At 42.0% G+C, this 27,957-nt stretch overlaps 1 protein-coding gene across 1 annotated transcript; it reads left to right on the top strand.

The window, feature by feature from the left end:
- The first annotated feature begins 30 nt into the window (after positions 1-30).
- LOC109470919 (cilia- and flagella-associated protein 46-like) lies at positions 31-27,741 on the top strand. Its single transcript, XM_019770016.1, has 43 exons — positions 31-228; positions 571-704; positions 1,092-1,223; positions 1,590-1,654; positions 1,923-2,087; positions 2,265-2,388; positions 5,712-5,815; positions 6,321-6,512; positions 9,703-9,802; positions 9,991-10,089; positions 10,376-10,566; positions 10,771-10,867; positions 11,272-11,403; positions 11,647-11,767; positions 12,369-12,407; positions 13,099-13,228; positions 13,624-13,755; positions 14,124-14,253; positions 14,512-14,645; positions 15,018-15,230; positions 15,651-15,885; positions 16,337-16,483; positions 16,868-16,972; positions 17,283-17,455; positions 17,823-17,954; positions 18,277-18,445; positions 18,860-19,089; positions 19,301-19,376; positions 19,574-19,681; positions 19,959-20,121; positions 20,807-21,147; positions 21,480-21,680; positions 22,134-22,348; positions 22,864-23,002; positions 23,236-23,325; positions 23,717-23,851; positions 24,250-24,453; positions 24,808-24,930; positions 25,081-25,231; positions 25,623-25,768; positions 26,131-26,277; positions 27,100-27,249; positions 27,565-27,741. Exons 1-43 carry the CDS (start codon positions 180-182, stop codon positions 27,739-27,741), a joined length of 6,240 nt encoding a protein of 2,079 aa, XP_019625575.1. The 5' UTR covers positions 31-179.
- Positions 27,742-27,957: the final 216 nt, after the last annotated feature.

The following is a 27,957-nucleotide window of genomic DNA, read 5'->3' as shown; positions in this document are numbered from 1 at the left end:
ACATATGACATGATTTCAAGGTGTAAAACGTCACTTCAAAATGGCGGCCATTTAGAACTTTGTGGTGAAGTAGCCCGCCAAGTTTGTTTCAATTTATTGGTCTAACGCTACTTTTCGCGTGCGATCAGCGAGTGTTAGGTGATACATGATAGGCGTATAAACCGTGGGGTTCAGCAAGAATGGACACCAACATTCGCACTTTGCTGTCAGCGGCCCAGAAGTATGGAGGTGAGCTGAGTTGAAGAACTGTCAAAATTATAAATTTGGTCACCGTCATACAATGGAATAATTTAAGCAAACTTGGGGAATAGCTTTCGTCAAAGTTTTTGCAACATCAGCTTTTCAACAAGAATGATCCACAGATGCTCCACAGATCTCGTTCTTATAAAAATAGATAATATTCAACCTCCATGGTTGAATCAACCTTTATCATGAATATAACGATATATCAGTGTAATCAAGGATTACAGTTTTGTGCAATTTATGGCCAGATATAAGTTAACAAAGAATAACAGTTCTGATGAAAAGAAAAGTATCAGCGAGTTTTCCATGTCCCTGTGTTTCCTGTAGCCAAAGATGGCCAGGTGTACTTGGATCAGGCGTTTGAAGTCCTGAAGGGTGCAGGTGACCAGGTGCCAGCTGTTGACTCCGCAGCTGCCTTCGGACTGGACCTGTATGTCATCTGTGCTGAACTGGGATTTCAGGTAATGTTATGTATTACAGCTCATCAACAGAATGTACTGTGCCTGCACGAAACCCCATAATGTATTGTGCATTCGTGCATAGTTCTTTGGCAGAATGTCTCGTTTAAGGTCTTTATCACATATTTAAGAATGGGATTCCAAAAATGTCATCTGCAAGTTGCAAAATCCTGATACATCATTGACCAAACGTCCAAAGAAACCCACGAAAAATCCAGGTTTCAAAAAGGTTTAGCTAACATGCTTATACTTGTTGCTATATACATGTATTACTTGTTGTGTCATTATTATTTGTCACTTATTGCAGTCAATCAAAAGAAAGATGCCAGTAATAGTTGGGAAGTCAAACACAAGAAATAAGTACATGTTTTTATTCCATTTTTATTACAGTATGGCCACCTGGACATCACAAACGAGTGTTTGCGGCTGTACTTCCTGCGGACCCCCCCTCCCAATCAGTTCCTGTGCCGGGCCTACCTCTGCCAGGCTCAGATGTTAGCCCCCACCAGTGCTGACAACCCTGTAAGTCATGCAGCTGGTTTCTGTGTGACTCTACTTGTAGGATTTGCCTGGGTGCCATCCTTGATATATATAGTTTATGCTAGCTCCCTAATATCACTGGCTAGTGACCCAGGCTACTGTAGGATTCCATAGATGGATAGAATAACAAAGTTCTTTATTCATGACCACTTGTTTAACAAGAGCCAACGTTTCGATGACCGCTGTCATCTTTCTCAGGGCATTTATGACTGGATTCCTCTAAAGGCTGAGTTCTTATTACATGGTCCATCATACATGTAGATAGTCACGTTGCTTTTTTTAACGCTTTACCAGATTCTATGTGATACTGAACATGGTATGATTCTGACTCTGATGCGATGGTTTCAGGAACAACTTGAGAAGGCTGTGGTGTACCTGCTGAAAGCCATCAGTTTTGCAAAGGAGACACCAAGGTATGAAATACAGAAACTTTCATTTTGCTTGACAGTAAATGTATGAATGGCCAATCACGTTTGGAATAAGGATTACAGGGTACTACTTGTATTGATAATGGTTGTACGTTCCCAATAGGTTGACACCGTACATTACAAACTGTAAGATAGAAAGCCACAAACTTTGTCATAGTTTGATGCTGATGGACATTTGATAAGTGAGTTAAAAGGGCAGATCTTGTACCTGCATCTGATTCTAAACCTGAAATTTCTCCCTTCTTGACTTCAGGTACCACTTCCTGGTGTACAATGCCTCTGTGCTGTACTGGCAGATGTGTCGTCCCTTCCTCAAGCCCAACCACCGGCAGCACCTGGCCAAGTCCCTGCACCAGGTGGTCAGGGCCCTGGACGAGATAGACGACAAGGACTACGAATGGAGAGCTCAACTCATGATGTAAGCACAGAGCATTGCAACGTTATGCTAATGAGTTTCATTTCATCATACTTCCATTCACAAACATTATTTCAAGGAATTGCCATTCTGTTTGAAAGTCACAAGTTTTAATATTTTGGTAATGATGAGTAAAATGCCTGACATGAAGGGGCTTGTTTTGTATTTTGCTGTCCACAGAGCCCTGATCGAGTGCCTGATGGATTCCAACAAGCCCAAAGATGCAGAGACCATCAGCAACCTGGCAGCAACCTTTACACGCCAGAACGTCCCCTCCCTTTTCAAGGATGTCTTCAGGCTGCAGGTATGTCACGAACAATTTTCAAGTGATATCCAATACAGGGCTCAAAATACCACCTGTGATTGTGACCATGAGAAATTGTTCAAATAGGCTCAAGGGAGCTCCACCACTAATGCTACTAGTGATGTCCATACAACAAAAGTTGATCTCTTAGTCACATGAGGTCAGGCTACGGGCATCTAATTAAATGATCTTATACAAAGCAAGAAGTATTACTTTTCAATACAGTCTGTACTCATCAACTGCATAAACTCTTCTAAGTGCAAGACACACAGCCAAGACTGTCCAACTACAACAACTTGTGGCACAGTGTGTCATAATACCCCTAAACCATACTTTTTGTATTGTGAACCAAGAAATGCATATTGCATATAAGAAAAAAATGCAATGAAATTGATAAATCTCAAAACAACTTCTTGGTAAAATCATAACCTCACCTGTACATGTTTGTTCAAATGGCATTTGTATTAAAATTTGAATATTTAAGACTTCAGCAAAATTAATCATTCCAGTTTCAAATGGCATGTCTTTGATACAAGCTCTGTTTGAGCTGTCTCTACATCGTGTGCGATTTGCTGTGCTTCTCTGCACCAGTGTGCTGTGAGCCACTCCTGTATAGCATCCCACTGACACTTGGGACCTCTTTTCCCTTGTCCATTCCATAAGGTCCCACATTTTTAGCATTATGGTTGAAGCTGTGGCCTTGGGTCTTCTTCGTTTGTTATTGAATATGGCTGAAGCTGTGGCCTTGGGTCTTCTTCGTTTGTTATTGAATATGGCTGAAGCTGTGGCCTTGGGTCTTCTTCGTATGTTATTGAATATGGCTGAAGCTGTAGCCTTGGGTCTTCTTCATAGGTCACTGAATATGGCTGAAGCTGTGGTCCTGGTTCTTCATCATGGGCCACAGAATGTGGCTTAAACTGTGGTCCTGGGTCTTCATTGATGAGGGTCATTGGATATGGGGTCGTTCCCTGACACATCAACGTATGCGACAGCATATGGCTGGATGTCATCATTTTCCTCTGTTTGATTGTGAGTGAAAGAAGTTGTTGCGTACGGCGCGAGCTTGCCATTTTTCCCTTTCCCTGACACATCCATGTATGCTACAGCGTATGGTTTCATGTCATCGTTGTCTTCTATTGGCTGGTTGTTGGCAAAGGAAGTTGTTGCGTACGGCGCAAGCTTGCCATTTTTCCCTTTCCCTGACACATCCACGTATGCTACAGCGTATGGTTTCATGTCATCGTTGTCTTCTATTGGCTGGTTGTTAGCAAAGGAAGTTGTTGCGCCGTTTTTCCCTTTCCCAGACACATCCACGTATCGTACAGCGTACGGCTCAATGTCATCATTACCCTCTGATGTCTGGCCTTCAGCAGGAGTTGGTCGTTTGCCTCTGACAGAGTCTCTGACCAATGCTCCCAGTTGGGCAGAGTTTCCATCTGTTTCAGCAGGTGCATTTTGACGGGTCAGACCAGTGCCATGACAGCTGTTGTACATGTAGACGACGACCCCCGTTGCCAGCACAAGGACAAGGGGTACAACAACAGCAGTGATGACTGGCACAACGATGACATTGACATAGCGACTGCCATCTTCCTCATTGATGACTGGTCCACCGAGAAGAATGACAATGTCATTCCCTCTGGTAAACTTCGAGCCTTGTACGGTACTAGTACTGTGTATGGCATCTCTGTGGGAATGGTGTGGTTGTGCAGACTGGTGTGGATGGCAGGTGGACCTGTTGTGGTGAATGTTCCATCACATCTGCCCAGCCTGATCCCCTGTGGTGACCTGTCCATGTTAGTCTGACTGATGATATCCTTCCTCACGGTGGCTAGCGACATTCCACTCAGGTTGGCAGGTGACGCACACTTCAGTAAGTCAGGATGAGAAATGTGGTCCAAGTCTGGTAGATTACAGATGAACCAGGTGAGATTCTTGTCACATTTCAGCTGGTTGTCTGCTAACATAAGCCGTAAGGTCTGGTTGTAACTCAGACGCAGGACTTGGCTGTCGATGGTGGTGATGCGGTTTCTTTGAAGGTTTGCAAGTGTCAGTGCTGTAAGCGGCAGGAGTGTGTCGACAGGTACCGAATGCAGACGGTTCATGTCCAACATCAACCAGGCAAGGAGATCTAGGCCACGGAATGCATGCTGGGATATAACTGAAATTGCAGTCCTTTTAAGGGACAACGTTGTTACCTTCTCAAGCCCAAGGAAGGTATCAGGTTCTGAGGATAGACAAAACAGACTACTGTCAATCAATTTAAATTAAGTTTGCAGGGATTTTGTGGAAGTGTTGTTTTATCAAAATGACAACAAAAAACATCAAAAATACAACCTTGGAGAATCTAACAAGGTATTTTTTTGGTAAAAATAATCTTAATAAAAAAGAAAATAATTCTAAGTCGTGGAAAAATGCCCATGTGCACATTTCTCCATAATTTGGGTTAAATACAATGTATGAAGAGCCCAAAAAAACACATTTTTGTCAACATACCAAGACTGGAGATGCGGTTGTCATTAAGGTGGAGCTTTTTCATCAATGGGAGACCTCGGAAAGCCCCCGGCTGTAGTGTGGTGATGTTGGATTTTTGGATTTGAAGGGACTGTAGCTCTGGACTGTTGGGGAAAGATCGCTCCAAGATGGTAGGAGAACGAAGATGCCGCATGAAGACGGATCGCGTGGCTCTGACAAAGTCGGTTGGTATGGCGTCGAGGCATACAGAGAAGCGGTACACCCCTCCATAGCCAATCCAGCTGCAGGAGGAACCTGCCCAGTTTTTGTCTGGACAGTGACAGACGACTTGCTTCCTTCCCCACTTACCAACCTGTATGTGGGTGGAGTGACAGCTGTCAGGGCACCGTAAAGCTTCTGCGTACACAAGAAGTAGATGATTGGAAACCACGAGTAGAAACGTACACGCAGTGCCTTGCTTTGCGCCATCGTGATTATAGTTTTCTCCTTGAATCGCTGCAATATGTAGTGGACCTTATGTTATGTTACCGGATATTGTGTCTACATGTTCATACATGATACGGTTCTAGGGCAGCTTGAATATACATTGTACATCTCATGTTTGAGAAGAGATTAAGTCTGAGCCACATACTTGGACAGGATTGGAGTAGAAAAAGATGTGTCTAGCCTGAATAAAAAATTGTCAGCTTTAAATCTGTATGCATTTATAGTCATTTTCATTTATTCATTCAAACTTGTCATTTATGACAATACAACGTAAAGTAATTTATTATAATAACATTTAAAAAAGATAAAAGATGAGGGTTTTTTTCTTTTAATTTGTAATGCTTTTACTAATTTCCCCCCAGATTAAGCACAAGCTTGGTGAGCCAGGAAAAGCTCTTCGGGACCTGCTGAAAGTGACGGCATCAGGAGACCTGGCTGTGTACTACAAGATCTGCAAGCTCAAAACGTAAGTGTCTCCTGCACAGCAATGGTCATGATATTCGAGTGTGGGGTGGTGGTCTATATATTTACCAAGGACGTGTCCCTGTTTGTCAGACTCTGTAACTCCAGATGAAACTGCATGTATTACACATATTGGAGAAGGGCAAGGCAGCTTCTTTAGTACATGTACTAAATAAACCAATTGCAGCATCATTATATGAACAACAGACTGAAGGTTAATGTATCTCTACAACACAATGAACTTTTGAGTGCATGCAATGGCAGTAGATAGGGTACCAGCCCAAGCTTTATAATTGCAGGTGTGCAATTCGTACATGCATGTGTACTACATGTAGTATTACGTCATATGGGAAGCCTCCTTTTTACCTTGAGAGAAGGGAAACATATTTGTTGGATCCTACATGTAAGTGAAGCGAGGTAAACATTTGCTTGCAGAACGTACCTTAAAGTTTCTATTTTCTATTGTTAATTTTGTGACTGTGGTTAACACTAAACCCCATGTTTGTCAGTGGTCTGGAGTCAGGAGAGCCGCACCCTAACCTGCACAGGGAGCTGTTTAAGATCCTGCGACAGATCCTGCAGCAGGAGGATGACATGCAGTCCCACGCATCCTCCTACAGCGGCGGCAGGAAGAGTCAGACTCTCAGTGACAAGGAGAGAGAGAAGGAGATCTCAGCAAACCCTCCATCTATTGAAGAAAGGTGTGTAATGTTAATCATGTATCATATGTCAATGCTAGTACACTGTTTCATTTTATAGTTTGCAAGGATTTGTTTTCAAGTTAGCAAACTGCATGATGTGAACTGCTATACCAACCTCTAGTATTAATAGTTTCCATGTGAAAATAAAAGAGATTGCCTCCCACATTCAGTTTGCAGTACACATGTGTACATAGAATTACTATATATAGGATATTGACATTTTCTAGTAAATGCCTGCTATGAATAGACCCATTCGACTTTCACGGATCGCATAAACTGCTTACGTCACAGGGGGGACATTTCGAAAGAACATCGTTCTAGAACGCTGAAGTCGAACGCGTCTTGCGCTCGCGGTGTCCCCCCTGGCAGATCGTTTTTTTACTAAATGGTAGGTAAGTGTCTATTTTCTCGGTAATATATGCGGAAATGACAGGAAAACAGCCACCAACTTTGTATGGTAGCATTCCGTACAACAATTTAAGGTTATTTTGTTCTGTGACGTATGCAGTTTATGCGATCCGTGAAAGGAACTTTCGAAATGTCCCCCCTGTGACGTAGTTTCTATTCAAAATGTCCCCCCTGTGACGTAAGCAGTTTATGCGATCCGTGAAAGTCGAATGGGTCTATTGAACGACATGATGATGCATGTTGCAATTTTGACATTACAAAATGTATATAGCATGCAGTTTTGAAATTAAGGTCCAAAATGTTACCAGGGCAAATGCAGTTTTTACCTTGAGTTGTATGTATATTATATTGTGTATAATAATCCCCGTAAATAATTTCATCAGGTTGGAAGATACTTAGGGTATAGAATTTTCTTCTTACACAACCAGTAAGGTTCTCACCTGCTTACGTTTCGATGTCTATCAGACACCTTCCTCAGAGCTTCTGACTGGAGTTCTGCAACTCGCCGCTATTTAACGCCAATGTAGGTGGCGCTTTTGCGGCGAGAATGCAATCCCAAACGCGGCTGAGCTTGTATCCCCCCTCGTCCCGGTTCATCACTGGGGTTGACTTCCTTATCCAGACTGCTTCTTTAATCCAACGGATTCTTCTATTGTCCTCTCTATCTATGACCCTGGCACCCTCCCAGTCTACCGTCCCGGGACGAGGGGGGATACAAGCTCAGCCGCGTTTGGGATTGCATTCTCGCCGCAAAAGCGCCACCTACATTGGCGTTAAATAGCGGCGAGTTGCAGAACTCCAGTCAGAAGCTCTGAGGAAGGTGTCTGATAGACATCGAAACGTAAGCAGGTGAGAACCTTACTGGTTGTGTAAGAAGAAAATTCTATACCCTGTGTATAATAATGTACTTAATTTTATACTTCAAACTTTTTATATGTGTTGGCCTTCAAAGTCAATGCAAGGTGTTGTAATGATGGAATTCTGAAAATTCTCTGTCTGTCTTCATGTGATGTATGTTGTTTTTGTCTTGTGTGTGTCCACTGTCAACTGTCCTTTTTTTTATTGTACCATTCCAGAAATCAGTGTCAAATAATCCACTTGCCATGTATTCTGTCTTGTTTCTCCTATTACATGTTTCTCTGCTGTTTTCCCATACAAGCTCTCCAGGATCTGAATCCGATGATTTCTCATCAACTGAACTATTTGATGGTGACGGGACGTAAGGATGTCGTTATCTGTTTGTCTATTGTTGTTCTTAGCTAGCGAATAGCATCATAGAATGTGCTACAGTGTTGTTTTTGTGTATTCTGTCCTGTGTTTCGTGTTTGTCATGTCTTGTCCCTTAGATAGTCTAGTCTAGATATTTAAGGCTTAATACTTAATATAATGTTTTAGTTCTTTACTCTTCATAACAGTACAGTGCCGACCAATCCTAATGTTTTGTATTTACCCGTAAAATATGGTACATATTGGCATGTAGTTAAAAATTACGCAAGGAATGGTTCTTTGATTTATTTGTAAGTGTTGTAGGTTAACACACAAACATTTCACACAGAGGTTTTCCTCCCCTTTTTGCAACATCTCCCAACAACTTTCTAACCTGCAACAGAGGTTCCCTGGATGCCTCTAACGGACAGCGCCTGGCTAGGAGACCGTCTGTCCGCAGAATGTCACATTCCAACACTTCTGACAGGAGCAGCGATCGTTCTGTTGTCAGTAGAAGTGATTCTCCAAGCCTCCCACATAGAGCAGAAACTTTTGTTGTTGCGGAGAAGTGAGTTCTCAATGTCAGGGGAGCAACGGTGCTGGGAATATTAACATGATCCCCTGTAGTGCTAATCCCACATACTGATAGTGTAGCTCCAGTAGCTGCTGATGTTGCATGGCAAAGCATAGAACTGTTATATTACAGACAACGTAAGGCAATCAATGTGGCACTTTAAATACAGACCCCTATCCTGTATACTGGTATTAGTGGTTTTAACTTTAGGTTCTAGTTAACTGGTTAATGACATGTTGGTTGTTCTGTCCCAAGATAATGTGGTATATATTAACATAATTGTAGATTCATAACTAACACAGTTCTTTGCCACATTATGTAGATACATGTAGAGATCAAGGCTATATCTAAAATAGTTCAGTAAACATAAAATTGGATATTGTATGATAAATCTTATTAAAATAAGATTCCAACTTAAAGTTTATGCTACAGTTACATATAAAACAGTTTAAAACTGTCACTATCTATAGTTGTGATTTATTTCAAGATGCTGCTTCTGTTGTATACTTGCTGAAGATAATTTAGTGTATGATTGCTGTATTTCTGCAGCTTGAAGCTTTGGCAGTTGCTATGTACTAGTATTATGACTAACAAACTCCTTACTTTACAGATAAAGCATCTCTGAAGGCACTGTGGGCAGTGGTAGTTTATTGTTAGCCTCACATATAAGTACAATGTAGATAAAACGTTCTCAATAGATGTACATTGTAGCTTGCCACATTTTCATCTTTAACACAACTTAGTAAGTGAATATCTAACCAATCTCTCAACAGCTGATCATATTGAATGAATCTAGGAGTTCAAAATAGGCAATTGGTCTTACTAATATAGAGCACTTATTTCAGCAAACAGTTATTCTATTTGATAAAGTCTGATAAGAATTCTTCTGATTCTATTAGTCCATGGGCAATTTCATTCAACTTTTTCACAAATTGAAAGATGTGAATCAACAATAACATCTGATTATTAGTAACTGTTGTTCTAATGTGATCTCATGTTCAGGCCATCCTTGCTGTTGGAGCTGGGACGACTGTGTCTGGACCACAACTTCCCAGACTTGGCAACACAGTGTGTGGATGGCATCATGGCATGTCCAGTCAAGGTAAAAACAAAAAAAAGGGTATATTAATTATTTGCATGTTTGAAATTCCAAGACTGGATGTCACCGGTTTGTTTCTCTATCCCATTGTGCAAAACCAGGAATTGCTTTTGGTGTATGATGTACATTATTCATACTCTCCATGGTAGTTGCCCCGTCTGAAAAAATGCCACCAATTTCTCTAACCTTAGGATGAGGCCACCATGCTACAGGCAGAGTTCATGAACTGTGACCTGATGGTGAAAAACCTGAAGAACAAGATGGAGTCCTACACCAAGTCTGCTGTGGAGGTCAGAGCTGCCATGTCAAGTCTTTTGAGGGACTTTGTTCTTAGCTTTATTCTGATGTGTTTGAGATAAGTTAGTATCCCCTGCCATAATTCTTGTTAGTACTCTAAGACTGCCACTGTGACATTACAGAAAGGGTGTTATTGGGACATGAAGTGTGCATGCTTCAGGGATCATTGATGCTGCATTAGTAGATCAGTTTTTTTTAATGTGGCAGCCATAGGTTCCAACATTATGAGGGCTGAAGTTAATAGTATAAGGAAAACTGATCATTTCATGACCGTTTCAGGTCCGAGTATTGGCCATCAAGCGACTGATGCAGGCCCTGCAGAACGCGGTCCGTTATGGTGACCCTAACGTGATCCAGGCGGGCTGCGTGACGCAGTGGAACATGTGCCTCCCCCTGCTGCAGCCCAACCTGCGCCAGCATGTCAGGAGACCACTGGCCATGGTGGCCGAGGCTTTAGAGGACATTGAGAGGTGAGGCAGAGGACGTGTGTATTGACAGATTAGCCATCTTTGTACATTCATGTACAGGTGTACAAAATACAAGTAGTGGTAACATACATACTTTTGACAGGACTTCTAATCTAAAACATGGATGATTACAAATTGAAAATAAATGTTTTTTTCACTGCTACTTTCTACCACCATGACGCCTGACCTAACTGCCCCCCTCCCCAGCCTGCTGATCCTGCTGCGATGCCAGGTGCACACTGAGCTGGCCAAGTGTGAGGAGGACCAGGAACAGATAGAGGTGGCCATGGACCATCTCAGGAAGGTAGGTGTCATGCCCTACGGTTTTGGGGTACTATCATTTATCTAGTGCTACAGAGACAGTATGTAAATCCCATCTTGTACATTTTAGATCTCTCCTCCCCCCTCTAAAATAAAACAAGTCCAGTGGTTGGAGACCCTCCCTCTGGACCAAGAGGTTGGGAGTTCAAATCTCAATTGTTGCTCACCCAACATTTACGCTACTGGAAAGGGTTGCAGTCCTAAGGATGGGACGTTAAGCCATGATCCACTGCTCATTGTACAATGAAACACTGTAAATACATGGTGTCTGTCATCTCTGTCACAACCAGTGAAAGATTAGGTTTATAGTGAGCTAAACTGGTTCAAGATTGCTTTCTTTCTTTCCTTGCTGTTGTCATGTTGCAATCCTTCGGTGTATTCCCCCAGGCCATCCTGCTGGATGACAGTGGACAGTACAGGGAGAGGCTGGAGACCATGTTACACCGGCTCCAGCTCAGGATACAGCTGTACAAAACACCCGAGAGACAGGAGGACCAGGCTGCCATGATCATTGAACAGGTACAGGCTATAAGTATTATAACTTATTTTGGCACTCAGTATATAATCATAGCAACTAAGACATGGTCATGGACTGGCGAAGGCCATCAGAAGCTAGGTGAGCATAGCAGCCAAAAATTGCCATGAGAGCAATGAAGGTACATGTAATGTTTGTACAAAAATCTGTCAAACTAGTTACAGTACTGTAAGTTGGAGATATGTTCCTCCTGTTTTTAACCGACACTCTGTCTCCTGTTTTTGTAGGCCCGTAAGAGCAGTGAGTCTGGCACAGTGCGCATGAAGAGGTCCCTGCTGGTGCGTGCAGGTCAGGCCCTGGCTCCTGACGCCTTCCTGCTGGTACTGGACAGTGAGTCAGAGACTAAAGGTAAGGAAAGGGTTGGGTCACAGCTCGTGGCTGTTTTGATTTAAATGCTTTATACAGAATATGTTTGCAGTACATGTATATTGTGTGAAAAAATTATGTTTGGGCTATTCCATTTGCAAAGCTCAGGAGGGGATGACCATCAATTTGTTTTCCCTCTCAAGGATCATTTTCGATTGTATCAAATTATGGTACTGTATATGTCAAATATTTCCTAATTATTCCCTGAGCTTTTTGGATGGATTAACAATGGTTATAAGGCAATATATTTTACTCTGTGAAAATGAATATCTTCATTATGTTAACATGGAATATATGTATGCATAACAATTTAGTGATGATTACATGTATTTTTTGGTAACCTTGATATTTTGCTTTTGTCTGATGTCAAGCTGCTGAATGCAGCCTGGATATGCTAATGTCTCTTAAAAGTATGAAAGATTTCAGCTGCTTTCATACTTATAACTTTATGGTTTGGTGATTTCGTAGTAATATCATAACATTAGCAACTGACTAGATGATATTTAAACTACATTAAGGTGAAAAGTGGTACAATGATTTAAAAGGTGTTAGCTATGAAGTGTGTTGTCTGTTGTATCTTTAGGCAGAGTCACTGGTGCTGGATCAGCAAAGCTAGGTCAAAGTGAGAATCCACTACACTTTAGTTTCAGTTCAATGTTGAATTACCTGGAAAAATAATGGTTCTTGTTCTAACAAGGTTCTTGTCCTAACAACATGGTGTTGGGTTCATTATGCTTGGCAAGCACATATGTCAAACATGTTAACTGAAGGAGGTGGCAAGGCTCTGTTGTAAGGCTCCAGTGTTACTAAATGCGGTTATGCTAATGCTAACCTTTTTGATGCATGTTGGTGTTAAGGGCAGTTACCTGTTGCTGAATTAAATGTTGGATATGCTGCTATGTATTTATTGTAGCTGCACCTCTCCTTAGTGCTGAAACCGTGGTGGTTGGTAGCACATTGGTAGAACATACTGCGCCTTGGTGAAACCAATCATAATGTATAAAATGTGCATAGCACTTTGGCAGAAAGTCTTGTTTAAGGTCGTATTCAGATTTTTAAGGTTGACATCCTGTCTATAGCTTTAAATGCTGTCTCAACAAAGATATTGTATGTAATGGGCAAAATTTCAATGCAATGTTCACCAAGCATCCAGCAAAAACCATAAAGTATTGATTTTGCACAGGTGCAGTACATTTTGTTGACTTTCTATGGTTGTTAGGGGATCTCTCCTTAGTGCTGAAAACCCGGTGGTTGTTATAGCATCTCTCCTTGGTGCTGAACCTGTGTCTGTTCACCCTGCCACTGTTGTGTAGCTGCTGGAGGAGGGAAGGGGGTGGAGACTGTCATCACCCAGCTGGCTGCCAAGGCCAGGCAGTTCGAGAAGAGTGTGAAGAAAGCTGCCGGCCACCTGAAGAGACTTGGGGATGAGAATGACAGGGAGAGGTGTGTTCAGACACAATAAGCAAACTTTGAACATTACAACTTATCTTTATATGGATGGTAGACATTTTACCAATTGTGTGCTTCATGTTTTTCATATAGATAGTTTTATCTGTCACTTTGTTGTGCCATAGCTGCATTAGATATGATGTTAAATTACCTCTGAAATTTTACATCCTAAGAAGACAAAGTAATATTCGATTGAATTTTAAATGTACCAGCCTATAATGTATTATTATTAAATGTGTATTTATAATTCAAGCACTTTCCAAACTGTACAATTCAACCCTTTGGCTGCCAACAAGCTTTTATTTCTTTTGTGGAAATAAAGCAGTCTATTACTACTACTACTACTACTACTACTACTACATTACAATAACTTTGTACTTGTGTAATAGGGCTCAGCTGTGGGCAGACCTGGCTAAGACGGCGCGTAAGCAGGAGGTGTGGGACGTGTGCCGTGTCGCCTGCCGCTTCTGTCTGCTCTACGATGACGGCAGGTGGAAGCCGTTCCCAGGAGAGGTCACCATGTAAGCTGGGCCACTTTTCTGGAACTACATGTTTAAATGTGCTATGTCTTACACTTAATTACTTTCAAGTCAACATATAGCCAGAATAACACTAATTGGTCCATAGGGGAACTTTGCATACTTTTGGTGCGATCTTTTAGGACATCATATGTAATCATGAGTTGTCGATGAAGGTTAGACACAAGGAAATTGTTTTCAAAACCTATCCAGTGCCATGATTTTCTTGTATAATCATGAGTCCTTATGAAAAGCCACTGTTGAGTGAGTAAAGGAAAATGTTTTGAGAAATTTTAGGAATAGCCATTATATATTAGCAGGTAATATGTAATCAATATGACGACTGATAAAGATATTTTCCTATGTGGCAGCAATGAAAGTCCCAACAAAGAGGAAAAGAAAGATACGCTGGAAGGACCAGTTTCTGTGGAGAGCACCACGATGCTGTATGACAGGGACCTGGTCAGGATGCTGGCAGAGGTCCACTTCATCAACTCTGAGGTATACAGACAACAACTTAAACCTTCATAAGTCAGGTGCCCAGGTTGATCTGTAAGTTGTTTGGATGAGCAAATTTCATATCAGTGGCTGAGACATATGCTGATGACCACGTTTTGGAGAAGCACTTTGTCAAAATTGGAGGGGACTAAAATAGTTTAATCTGTACAACCATTGAATTTTACACATAACAATTTACATTTAACATAAAAGCCATTTCAATTGATGAGAAGTGACTTAACCATTTTTTTCATCCAACAGGCGATGGTACATCTGCTGCGTTCTGAGGGAGTCCAGCTGAACAACCAGCCCATCCCACCTGTGGACAAGAGTAAACACCCCAAGGGTTACGTACCCAAGAAGCCAGAGGAAGACCCTGACTGGCTCTACTACTGGTAAGCTGCTATACTTGAGCCTTTTACAGTTAAAACATTGAAAGCAAAAGACAGCAAATATTTGTGGTTTCGCTTTTGGTAAATGAATTTCAAAGTAACTGTCATTTTGATGAGGTTACATTTACTAGACTGATGTTCCTGCCTGATACAACTATAAATCATTATGGTACTTAATGCTGTAGCTGCACAGATGTCAGAATTTTTGTATACAAATAATAATGGCCCTCACCATTGTGTTGAATATTATTTGGATTGATCATAATCAACTAATAGAACTCTGAATGATAGAGTATCAACATTTGAATTAAAAAGTATTCATTTGGCCAATATTCATATATGTACCTGCTTGAACTGTTTTTTTCTATTCCCCAGTGATTGGATCCGTTCCCTGTCCGGTGCGGTGACGTCCGGGTTCCTGCGTGCTGCGGAGCTGGGGGTGGAGCTGCAGGAGTCCTGGGTGGTGTGCAGCAGCGCCGCCTACCTGTGGAACTACAACAACCACCTGCTGACGGACAGCCGGCACCGCGAGCTGGTGGAACCCTTCACTGCCGTGGTGGAGGCTCTCAAGAAGGTTGGACATGCAGGGTAAGTCATGAGAGCACTCAAGTGTGATAGAAGTGTTTCTTCCATGTCATGAGGACATGGACTATAATAGTCTTAGAACAGTGATTTTTATTAGTGATGTGAAAACATATTAATGCAGTATCCATTTCATCCCGATTTCATATTTTTCAAATATAAAGAAAATTATTAATGGTGATTTTATACTTATGACATTTGAAATTATACTTCAATCATTGCACAGCAATTCAAGAATTTGAATTCTTCAAATCTAAATCATCATTCAAAACTTTTCAGTGTAGGTCTCATACTATAAACTATATAGAGGTATTATAGACTTTCAATGGCTTTCAGTGATGTCTCTTTTCAAGAGTATTACAAGTGTATTCAATGCTTCCAAACTTTTGAGGCTCCTTTTCTAATTTGATTATTCTCCTGTTACAGGGAAGCCATTCTGCTGACCCAGGTGTGTAACGCCCTGGCGTACGGCCTGATCCAGCCCTGGATCCCCCCTCCCCCTCCCAAGGAGCCCGTCTCCACCGCCAGACTCACCACAGACAAGGCCAGCTCCCCGTCAAAGAAGGCCTCCCAGAAAAGTGCCAAGACGCCAGCCAAGACTCCCAGCAAGCCTGTAGCTGTGGATCAGGATGGCATGGGGGATATCAAAAAGGCTCTGGAGGTATCAGGATGTTATTAATTATCTATTATTATTCAACGGTTCTCGGTGGCAAATGTGCTGATGTTGACACATTGGCGCACCAAATCCGTAGTATGTTTTTGGTATACAGTTAGACAAATTAGCCTAAGCAGCTCGGTGGGCATCACTCCACCGTACAGGTGGGGAAGTCATGTAAAGTGCCTTTCCCAATTGTACAACATCGGGCCATGGTGAGTATCAAACCTGGGGCTGAAAATAAATTTCTCCAGTAGCATCTTTATGATAATAGCTACTATTTGATTACCTGTCTATAGCTCTCAGGTATATAGAAAAAGGATTTTGAGCCCTGATGCTGAAAATGTGGCTGTTGTTACAGTATCTCTCCTTGGTGCTGAACCTATGGTCGTTGTTGTTATAGCATCTCTCCGTGGTGCTAAACCTGCTTCTGTTCGCCCTGCCACTGTAATTCCAGGTTTGTGACTTTGCCCTTGACGTGACCAGCGGGAGCATTGCGGAGGACGTGGTTCCCATCAGCATCAGGCACATGCTCATCATCACCTGGGTCCGCGTCAAACAGATGATGTCACAGCAGATTAAGAACCTCGGGGTGGAGGATGAGGTGGGGCCTCTGCACTGAACTTTCTCTTCTTTCATCCATACATATTGTATGTCAATTGAAGCAATTTATTCTCTATACAGTCCAAGTAATGTGAAGTAATTTTCATAAGATCCTTTGGGGGCAAGATTCATCATTTTTCTTGAGGACTTTTTATTGTCATAACTAACATTTTGATGATGTTATTAGTAAACATCATCATGGCTTACTCATTGAAAAAAGACTGAACCAACTGATATACATATCATGGATTGGATATAATTCGAAGAAAGTGTGGAAAAATATCAAGAAATCAATCTAATTTCTCAGACGATGTGTTGTAGATGGCAGAAAGAAAAGTTACTTTATACACTAGCCAGGCTGATTGAAGCTGTGTGTGTACTGTAGGGTAATGATGGTCAGCGACCTATGACCCGATGCCTGGTCGCCCTGGAGATGACCTCACTCAACGGCAACGGTCAGATGGAGTTCAACGTCATCAAACTGGACGAGGTGAGAATTTTTTCTGTTTCACGTAACCCATAAAACGCTTTTGGTGTAACACACCAGCTTTGTACAGTAGGAACCAGCTGTGTAAGACCAAGAATAGACGGCAAAGTGTGATCCACTCACACCAGGATTTGACCCCTACTCTTTTTGATAAGTGTGGTTGGCCGGCTCACTTTTTGATAAGTTTGATTGGATCACTTTTTTTGTAAGTGTGGTTGCAACATACTAAGCTTTTGCTCTCCTTCAACACAGGACCTCATACCTCAAACATTTTGCACATGGTAACTCTTTATTTTGATCCTTGTGTCTGCAGCTGTCCAGTATGGTTGACGAGTGTGTGTGGACAGAAGGTCTGGTGGAGCTGCAGGTGTGGACACGTCTGGCGGAGCACGCCTACAGCACACACAACCACCAGCTGGTCATGAAGTGTGCCGGGAAGGCACTGGAGTTTGATGGGAAGAGGAAGATGGAGAAGAAACTGGGCAGGTGAGTGGAGTTGTATTAAAAAGTTATCTTGAGAAAAGAATAAGGTATCTTCTTATATATCATTGCTGTATAATGCTTTATCCCTTAGCAGGAGCTAGATTCACGCACTCTCCAAGCAGAGGTTAGGGCTGGTTTTCAATAGGCTTTTCCTGGTCAGGATATCCAAAGAAAAGTGGACAATTGAATAGACAGCTGGACAAAACGCATAATTTACACCAGATTTCTGGTGTAGAGAGTGGCTTATGCCCCTCACAAGCAACCTCCACTCAAAGCTGTGCAGGTTGCTTTCACTAACCAAGGCCTGCAATTTAAGACACTCATTCTTTGAAGTTTTTACTTATCCTTAAGTTTCTGGTTGCTCCTGCAGTCATGGTACTATGGTGGAGGCAGAGATGCTGAGTTACTCCAGTGACATCCTGGGCATGAGTCTGGTGGAGAACATGGCTGGTAACAATGCCATCCGCAGGTCTGCATTGGAGGCCTTCCTCAACGCAGCTAGGTCAGCTTTTTTTATCAATCCATGCAAATGTTGTCATTTCTGCAAGGCTACATGGAGAGGTCACAGTTTTGTAAGCACTAATATGACTGTCACAGTGTTATACTTTCATACATAGGTCTAAAAGTGCAGTAAAATGTACCCAATTAAAAAGCTAGCTGTCTCCATTGATTTATACATTTTTATACAAAATTAATGTCTAGTAACCAGCTTTAGATTTTTATGTGTAATAGACAAGTCTGAAAAAGCCTAGAATCAACATTTTATAGAGAATACTTTGTTTAATCTGTTTAATGTCTTTATTTCATACTTGTCCTTTCTGTAGATATGCTGGCAAGGCTGGTAACTACAGCCTGGTTATCATCGCTGCCCGTCACTACTGGAACACGTCGCTGAAGCTCATCCCGTCCCCCATGGAGCGGGAGCTGCTGAGAGACCCTCTACTGGTCATCCTCAAGGCTCTGGCTGACACATACAGGGAGAAGGCCAAACCGGTGGGTGGAGCAACACATTTTACACTGTCATTATTATAGCTGGGTACATGAAGATGGCGTTGAATAGCTGAGAGGCTACGTTAGAAGACATGAGATCAAGAGGTCACAGGTTTGATCACTGGAATTCCTGGCTGAGCATTGTGTCCTTGGCAGTTTACACGACTTTTCTCGCTCGGCCCAGGTGTAAAATGGGTACCTAACTTTGGTTGGGGAGGTAAAAAGCCTGCCAAAGAGAGTAACGGGCTCTGCCTTCTGATACTGTACCCTAAGCACAGTGAACTAGTAACCCACTGCCCCTACAGCCTCAAAAAGGCAATGCTCACCTTTTTAAACTGTATGATGCCTTTCAGTTACAACTGATGTTTTTTTTGAGGCTGTGACAAAAATCCTGGTGATTTTGCTGTTTTTTCCCAGGATAAGGAGGAGAAAGCGGAAGAGAAGGAACCAGATGAAAGTAAGACTGCTCCAGCCCCGACCCCCGTGTCCACTACACCGTCCTTCGGAGACCCCTCGGAGGACCTGACCCTCAGGGCGTCCATGTACGGCGTCGTTTTCCAGTCATACGCAGACCGCGGCCAATGGGAGGAGGGGTTAAAGGTCATGGATGAAGCTGTCCGAGTTATGCCAAGAACCAAACACCGACTGTAAGCTTCCTTCATTACCTGAGATTTACACAACCATGGCAAAATAGATAAACTCAAACTTCAACTACCTAATTTCTTGTAACTTCTATAAGAGTCCTCTGGGATATGTACTACAAAATTGTATCTTTACATTTTTGTTTGCTTTCAATCGCATTATATTTGTACAATCAAAAAGATTGACATACCCTTTTTATTCACCATTGTTCAACAGGCTCATCTTCCAACACCGTGTCCTGACCAAAGCCAAGCTGGGCAAAAACGTGCAGATGGACATACAGAAGTTTAAAGTTAGTCCCCTCATTGCATTTGACTTGAGTTTGATACATTCAAGGCACAGCAATAAGTATTTATTATTAAACTTTTAAGATTTAACTATCTTTTGCAATATAACATTTCTACATTGAATTTCTTCCATTTCTTTCAACATGTCCAGCAAATATTTTCCTTTATGAAGTATAACATTTGTGATTTTTGTGGTATACAGGATGAGAGTGAAGCCTATGTGGCTCTCATGTGGCACAGAGTGGCTAAGAACTCCAAAGAGCCCATGGAACAGTTGGCAGCATATCAACAAGCCATCGTGGCACTACAGGTACGTTTTCAGCATCATACAATCTCACCAGTAATAATTGTAGTATTTCAACCTTTACCACACTGAATTAGCCATTTGGATACCAATTATCTATTGATTAGGGGGTTAGACAGCAGGGAGAAAGTTAAAAGATTGAAGCCATTTGTCTTTCTATAGGGCAACAAAGCTTGTATTTTCCCTTGACGTTCATCTGAAAAGTAGTCAACAAATATCCAAAGAAAGTGAAAGACAAACTAAAGAAAAACTCTCACATTTTTCAACACATTTTCATTCCCAGACACCGTCCAGTGAGTGGCAGAAGATAGACTACCTGATAGAGTTTGCAGAGTGGCTCTTCACCAACGGTTTCTCCAAACAAGATGCTCAGGACATGCTGGACTGGGCTGCCGACATCCTGCTCAACATGCAGTTTGGACCACAGTTCAAACCAGAGGAGACAGGTAATGATAGTATTCTACTTAATATGATGTTTGAATTCATCACATGTACTACAATGTAACTTTCAAATTGATATTCATGAGTTGCTTTTCTACGTAAACCTCTTGAATTTCTATTATACCTTGTCCTTTATAAAGTATGTTACTGAGCATGCCTTGTTCTCCGGCTATAGGCTCAGTGTTACTCACTTTAATCTACAGTAACTTACTTCCAGCTCAAATTAGATGTTGTTAGACATGCTGAAATTGCACAGATTAACATAATTTGTACTCCCTTTGCCTTTAAAAATACAAGGTCGACAATGGAAATCTTTTGGAAGAATCTTGACAGGTACAGAGGTGTTTAAACTGCAGTGGGCACTAACAACTGGTACTCGCACCCCAGGCTTGAGGCTTACAACTTGTAGTACTACAAGAAAGCAGGATACATGTACATTGAAATCTTGAAAATTAAATTGTATCTTGATGATAAATGCACTTTTATCAATATAATTTAGGTGTACTTTCTGTTATGCAAATCATTTCATACCAAAAGTCTGATAGTTACATGTATCTATAGTAAACACATTGTTACTCATACTCAGTGGAACTGTTCCAGATGGTAGTTTGTACAGCACAATCTGTAGAGTAAAGAGCAGTAACGTAATAGCTCCACCATGATAACACTTCTGTTGTATTGTAATCACAGCCGGCAGAAGCTCTGCCAAGCGTCGCGGAAAGGGCAAAGGAAAGCCGTCGCCTCCTCCAACGGCAAAACCCAAACCGCCACCCCAACCCAAACCTCCTGCCAGGAAGAAAGAAGAGGAGGAAGAGGATGGCCCCGATCGCTACATCCCCGTCAGCCGTCCGTCTCAGATCGGCGTGGAGGTGGCCAACCCCTCGCTGCAGTTCACCGACCTGTGGCAGACACGGCAGCTGGAGGCTCTCCTGCGCATACACGTCATCCTGGCTAAGGTTGCTGGGAAGACGTCACCGTACTTCAAGGACTTTGCCGTGATGGCCTACAGATACTGTATGAGGATATGGGAGGTTTGTGTTTGCTTAGTCCCTTCATTGACTAAACAACCTCTTTTTTATGCTGCAGCTAGGTGTTTTATTCAGCCAACACCTGTCACCTTCCTCAGGGCAGTTTTGACTGGTTCACATAGCACAACACAGATGTTTTTGCTGGTTGTAGTTTCATTTTGAGAACTCTGTTATTAGTTTTCAACCGTTTAAACCTTTTTGACATAAGCCCAAACAGTATGGACTTTCAAAAGTGCTTGTCTCAATTCTTTGGGATAAAACATACAAGTCAGATACCTGAGTGTACAAGTCATGTATACTGTATCAAGTTTGTCCTTTGTCTTGCTCTTTTTCAGGCCTCTTTGCAGTCTGTCCCCCATGTGATCAAGGAGATGGCAAAGTTAGCCGCCACGGCACAGGCAGAACGCCCTGCGTCACGCGGCAAGGGAGACAAGAAGGAGACGCCTGCCAAAGCAGACAAGCCCAAAAGGAAGGGACCGATCGAGGCCATTCCGGCTACGCTTGAGGACTGGGCGTCATATGACATTCCAGAGGAGGTCGGATATCATGTCATGGCTTTAACTTTTGTAGTTATTGTGACCCTTTTCTTACCTAAAGCTACCAATATATATTGCTAAAATCATTTACAAGTTTGAATTGAAAAAAGATGTCCTTTCCTTTATTTTGTGCATTGCAGGCCAAATATGTCTAAGATTCAAAAGATCGCACTGCAACTTGTACAAAGAAAAAAATGTTCAGGCCATTACTCCATGGTGTTATGTACATCAGATGCTATCAAAACCTATGTATTAGCATGAGAAAAAAAATACTAGTACTAGTATGTAATATTACATTTAACAATCTTATTTTTCAGCGACAGTATGACAAATAAAGAAAGGAATACTCCAATTTTGACATGTCTGACAGCTTCATATGAAGGGGATTATAGATAATGTTTTGAAGGTAATCTGTAATCTCTTTTCTTCCTCCTTTTGTTTTCCTCTTCACAGGTGAGGGAGGCCTTCAGAAACGACACCACCGGTGCAGGTGTGAACAAGACCACCATCACCAAGCCCACGCTGACCCTGCACTACATGCAGACACTAGCTGACCAGCTGAGAGACCTGGGCTACAACCACCTGGCCCTGCCCATCCTCACACTGGCTGAGGTGATTGGGGCCGACGTGCTGGGGAGTAAGGCCATGTCATCACTGTGGCACACCAGGTGGGGATGAGGAATATCAATATCCAATCTTGAGTGTTGTTTTTTTGGCAACAGCACAGGAGTGGAGCTGTTTACTGGAAGTGTTGATCATAGCTGTCCAGATATATCATACCAACAATGACATCTTCTCATTGATGGTTCTTGGATATCCCAAGTAGGATATTATAGTTGAGAAGGTTGAATGGATCTAGTGAAATACAACGAGTTAAGAATATGTAAAAAAAATTCATATGAAATCTGTAGGCTTTGATCTTTAACTTTGCTTTTTTGTACACCAAATCATTTTACATGCAATTTGAAAAATACATGCTAGATTGCTTGTATATTATAGAGTCAGTCGTAAACACGAAAGCTTAAACACCATTGAACACCCCTAGCCTGATTTTTCAGTCTGCAAAATTGCAGGTTGCTTAATTTTTGCTCTGCAATATTGAAAATGTCGGAGTCTGTAAAATACAGATGAGTATTTTTAACACTGTACAACACTAATGACAAATTATTGCTTTATCTCCTAGACTGCTGGAGACCTGTCTGGAGATCAACCTGTTACCGGCAGCAGGCTTCCACGAGCAGCAGGCGGGGCCGGCCATCGCAGAGGAGGACCAGGCCGTGTCACGTGAGGAGATTGCCAAGTGGCACGAGCACCAGGAGCAGGTAAATTCATGGTTTATTATGACATGAACTATATCATAACAGTTGTCACAGCCCAAAGGCTGAATTGATGATTCTGAAGCAATGTTACAGAAAATCAAAAGCAAATGTTTTACAGCCAGCATAATCATATATACACAATGATTCAGTTATAAAATTAAAATACTTTAAAATTGGATAGAAAATATGAGCTATAGGGGAATAAGCGGCATTGAAAGACAATGTACGTGTTACAGGTCAGGCGCGAGGAGCTGCGTCTGCAGCAGTCCCAGGAGGCACTGGGAAAGTTTGTGCCCAAGACGACCACCAGCAAGGAGGACTCCCAGGTAGGTGTCTTTGATTGATTTCAACATACTGTACTTGATTTCTGGCTTAGTATTGTTGAACCGTGTCTGCTTGTCCAGACAGAGTAGGTTGACAACATGTAGAGTGGAGGAAGAGTTACCGAATAAACAGGTGGTAAAAAAGTCAGACACAGGAAATGGCTCTGGCTGGGAACCAGCAGGCAACATGGGGGAATTCACAAAGCCAAGGATTGCATGAGCGAGCTCCAATACATGTACTTCCTTGAAGTCTGAAATTACAGATCTCATGTTGATTTTGAATAATGCTGAATTTTCTGAAATTGGATAAAATAACCAGCTTAATGTTTCCACATTTGTTCAGAATGCTTCCAGACTTATGCTTAATTTTTCCCTCTGTGATGTTCTATATCAGGAGACCACCCCACCATGGACAGTGAGTGGGGTGAACCTACGTAAGGTGTGGACAGACAAGGCAGAAGTGTTACTGAGACTGGGGTACTACCAGGGGGCCAGGACACTGCTGGGAGAGGCACACAAAGCTGCAAAGGTGACAGACATTTTCCTACCATTTCATAAAATCAGTATAATACATCCTTTTTTTATCAAATAGTTTATTCATTTATCATTTAAATCAATATTCCATCTTCAAGTTGGTGTTCGTATTTTTCAAATCCTACATGTATTGTTCCATCATAGTAAGTATATATACTGTGTTGAAGTTTCTAACAATGCTTTTGAACCGTGCATGATAATTAATCCAAAATCCTTCAATTTTGTTTTCCACTTCTTTAGACCATTCTCCATACCATGACCAGTCATTATAGCACTGATGAAGATGACAGATGGTCATCGAAAAACAGTGGCTCTTGTGAACATGTGGTCATGAATAAAGAACTTTCAAATTGACATAATAATGCTCTAAAACTTGTTTCCCCCCTTCTGCAGACGTTCGGTGACCAGCGTACAGAGGTGCGGACTCTGCAGAACCTGGCCAGACTGTCCACCCTGGAGGCTAACCTGGGGCAGGCGGTCACCCTGCTGCAGGAGGCTCAGGCCCTGGGCGGGGACGAGGAGTTCTGGTTCCAGACTGTACTGGACATGGCAGACGCCGTCATGAGGGAGGTGGACTCAGACACTAAGGCCAAGAAGGTGAAGAAAGCAATGCAGCATGTTGCATAATATGCTGTAATTTTTTTTCCATTATAGCTGTGTTTTTAAGCATGAGGTTTTCACTGTGAGATCACCGAAAACCCATTACACCAAGAACATTATGTTCAGAATCTGTTGTCCATTGTTTTACTAATAGTATAATTTTCAACTACAAACTCAAACTTTCAAAGATATTATCCGTGCTACTTTATTGAATTTACAGTTCTGTAGCTGTTGTATATACCAATGTTTAAACAGAATTTTCTAAAATGAAGAAATAATTCAATGTTTTTAGTAGCAGCGACATGTAGACAATAAGCTTAACTCTTATGTTTTTCTTCATCCTTAACCCAGGCAAAGAGCATCCTCCTGCATGCCATCACAGTGTACAAGGAAGTGCTGGAGAACCGGTCCACCAAGGCTGACCTCTTTGGCTACTTTGTTGCCAGTTTTGAGGCAAAGTTGGCTGCCATACAGGTCAGGAAACCTAACTCTAGATCCCTCTTGTTTGAATTTTCATATCTATGTTTTATCAATCTGCATGGTTTTTCTCATTTCTTGTTTGAAAGATGACGAAAAAATTGAGGTTTCAATGACCTGGTATATCTGCATTTTCTTGCTGTTAAGCTTGAGGAGGCCCTGGACGTGGAAACCAACGCCATGCAGGACGAGCCTGTTGACATGAAGGAGGTGCTGCGGCTGTTCCAGGGCTGCGCAGAACGACTGCTGACTGCAGGATATCCACGCAGGGCTGCGGAGGTCATGGAGCAGCACGCAGGTTTGGTCAACATCAAACTTAAGGATTCAAACAAAGAAAATTATAAGAATTGTACCTGCATTTCTGAAAAAATTGATTTTGTAATTGAAAATCTGACATGTACAGTTATTACATAGTCCAAAGAATGATAATGGCAATTTTCTATGAATAGAGCATTCAACATTTTCCTTGTGAGACTGCTACATGTAAACGAGTGCGTGCAGGAAAACCTTTCAGCCTGTTTTATTATATTCAAAATATATTTATCATATTTGTTTAGTTTGCATAACCGATAAACCAGCAAGCCAGTTTTGCACGGTATGTACAAGCTGCATAAATTGGACTGCTTTTAAAAGCTTATTAAGAAGAAAAGAATTTGTACTTGTGTATCAGTCTGTTCACTTGGTTGCAGGTGCCCTGCGTGAGCTGGCCCGAGCTGCCACCATCCCCGAGCAGCTGCACAGCTGTCTCCTGGAGGGTCGCAGGATCCTGGGACACGCTGTCAGTGTGATGGAAGAGCTGCTGCAGGATGTGCAGACTCTCACTCCCTTACATGAGGTAAATCTACAGACTCTCACCCTTACATGAGGTAAAATTCCAGACAAACCCCAGATTATCACACCCTTACATGAGGTAAAACTAAAGACTCTCACACCCTTATATGAGGTAAATCTACTGTACAGATTATCACACCCTTACAGGTTCTCATGCCCTTACATACTCAAGGTAACAAACTATTTCAGTTCAGTACTTTTGAAACAATCTACTGTCAGTGGTAGGTCCACAGGCAAGTGTTTTTAAAATGTGTGTGGTGAGGACACTGCATAGATTTCCAGAACATACACAATCATGAAATTTCTTAGTAACTGATTCTCTCTGTTGTCTCTGTTAGAACTAAGTATGATTTTCTCCTCCCACAGACCCAGAACATGAGCCTGCCCCTGCAGCGGGAGGTTGCAGGGCTGAAGGTGAAATATGCTGAGCTCCTGGGGGAGATTTTTGAAGCTGTGGCCAGAGAGGACAGGAACAGGACCATCATTGAGGCCAGGAAGGGGTCCTTACAGAGGGTAGGTTGTAGTTTGGAGTTCCCATATTCACTATGAAAAATATTGTCAATCAAAAATCTTCATGTACAAAATGCAACCTTCCTTTCACAGGATAGTACAGTTATGATAGAAAAAAGGTTAAGATTATAGCAGTTTTGTAGTACAGAGATAATGAAATGATGATACTTGTGGATCAATGACAAATAGGGTGTTGTCCATGATATTGGAAGATAAAAATCATTCTGATATGGTAACGCTGTTAGTAGAGAAAGGCACTTGTCTAGTATTGTCCATTTACTTACAATGGTTGAATATTGTTCTCTGACATCCTTTGACCAGGTGGTGAACATGGTATATATGAAGAAGGTATGAGTAGGAGTAAATGGATGTACAGCACCTTTGATCACTTGGACTAAGTCATCCTGTAACTGCACAACTCCCAGTGTTGTGTTTGTGTATCTGTATGTGTACATGTACTTCAGATGAAGATGTTAGTTCAGGTACACACCTTTGACTGCCCTGGCAGTCTGTCCCTATCAGCACTTGAAGCACAGAACCAGCAGAATTCTTGATGTGGGCATGAATCAATCAGTAATTTTGTTCCATTTCGCACATGTCTGTGGTACCTCAGCTATCTTTTAAGAACAAAAACTCAAAAGCATGAAGCTTAAGCAAAAAGCTAACATCTTTCAAATGAAAACCAGTGGCCTTTGATGTACAAATATTTTCAGTGACTTCTGTTGCATGAAAGTGTTGATCTCTGAAGAAAAATCACTCCACAACAAGCTTATATTGATAAAGATATTATCAAATCATGAATATGTTGTTATTCTAACTCTACAGATGGTAGAGGACTACATCCGGTCCACACCAGACCCCCATGGAGTTGAGAAAGAGTGGGGCGCAGTGACAGCCACCCTCCCACAGGCCGCCATAGTACAGCTCACTGCTGCACACAGTCTGGCCAGGGGATATACACCACTCAGGGCAAAGGTAAAGAACTCTCACTTACTGGTAATAGAAAATATTTGTATATATATAACTAAGTTATATAGTTCTATATGTTTCTCAGCAGATACTATGCTACATGTATTAGTCAAAAACAGACATCTTCAGGGGGAAGAAGGCTAGGCTTATATTGATCAGACACATGTTTAAGTAAGGATGCTTATCACTCACTGTCATTGTGTTTGACAGAAAAACAGACAAGCACTGTTGCAGCAGAGTCTTTCTGTATTTACACCTTGGAGCGTAGAACTGAGCAGCCAAGCTCTTTCACAGCAGGGTCTGTCTGTATTTTCTCCACAGAGCCTGTACCTGATCGGGCGTGTGCTGAGTGTTCTGTCTGCCCACCTGAACCCTGACCACCCGTCCCAGCAGTGGGAGCTGCAGTATCTGGACCTGAACGCCGTCCTGCCTGACAGCACAGGCAGGATCCCTGAGGAGGAACAGGTCAGGAGAGACTTTATGATGTTACGGAAATAATGTTTCACTGTCCATGGCACTGAATGTAGATTCACTCTAAGTACTGTCCATGGTACTGAATTTAGTTTGACACTAGTCTAATTACTGTTCATTGTACTGAATGTAGTTTCACTCTAGTCTAAGTACTGTCCATGGTACTGAATGTGGCTCTCACACTCAGAACTGTCCGTTGTACTGAATTTAGTATCACTCAAGGTACTATCCATGGCACTCAGT

This window comes from Branchiostoma belcheri, unplaced genomic scaffold, assembly GCF_001625305.1.
Source record: "Branchiostoma belcheri isolate BF01 breed outbred unplaced genomic scaffold, Haploidv18h27 scaffold24, whole genome shotgun sequence".
Taxonomy (NCBI): Eukaryota; Metazoa; Chordata; class Leptocardii; order Amphioxiformes; family Branchiostomatidae; genus Branchiostoma; species Branchiostoma belcheri.
The sequence above is the reverse complement of the archived record's forward strand: the minus strand, read 5'-3'. Positions and strand labels throughout refer to the sequence as shown.

Excerpts from the sequence above, each read along its gene's own strand:
- LOC109470919 (XM_019770016.1), top strand. The coding sequence starts at position 180 with ATGGACACCAACATTCGCACTTTGCTGTCAGCGGCCCAGAAGTATGGA. Across the intron at positions 1,224-1,589 it reads CCACCAGTGCTGACAACCCT|GAACAACTTGAGAAGGCTGT; the intron begins GTAAGTCATGCA and ends CGATGGTTTCAG. Across the intron at positions 5,816-6,320 it reads AAGATCTGCAAGCTCAAAAC|TGGTCTGGAGTCAGGAGAGC; the intron begins GTAAGTGTCTCC and ends CATGTTTGTCAG.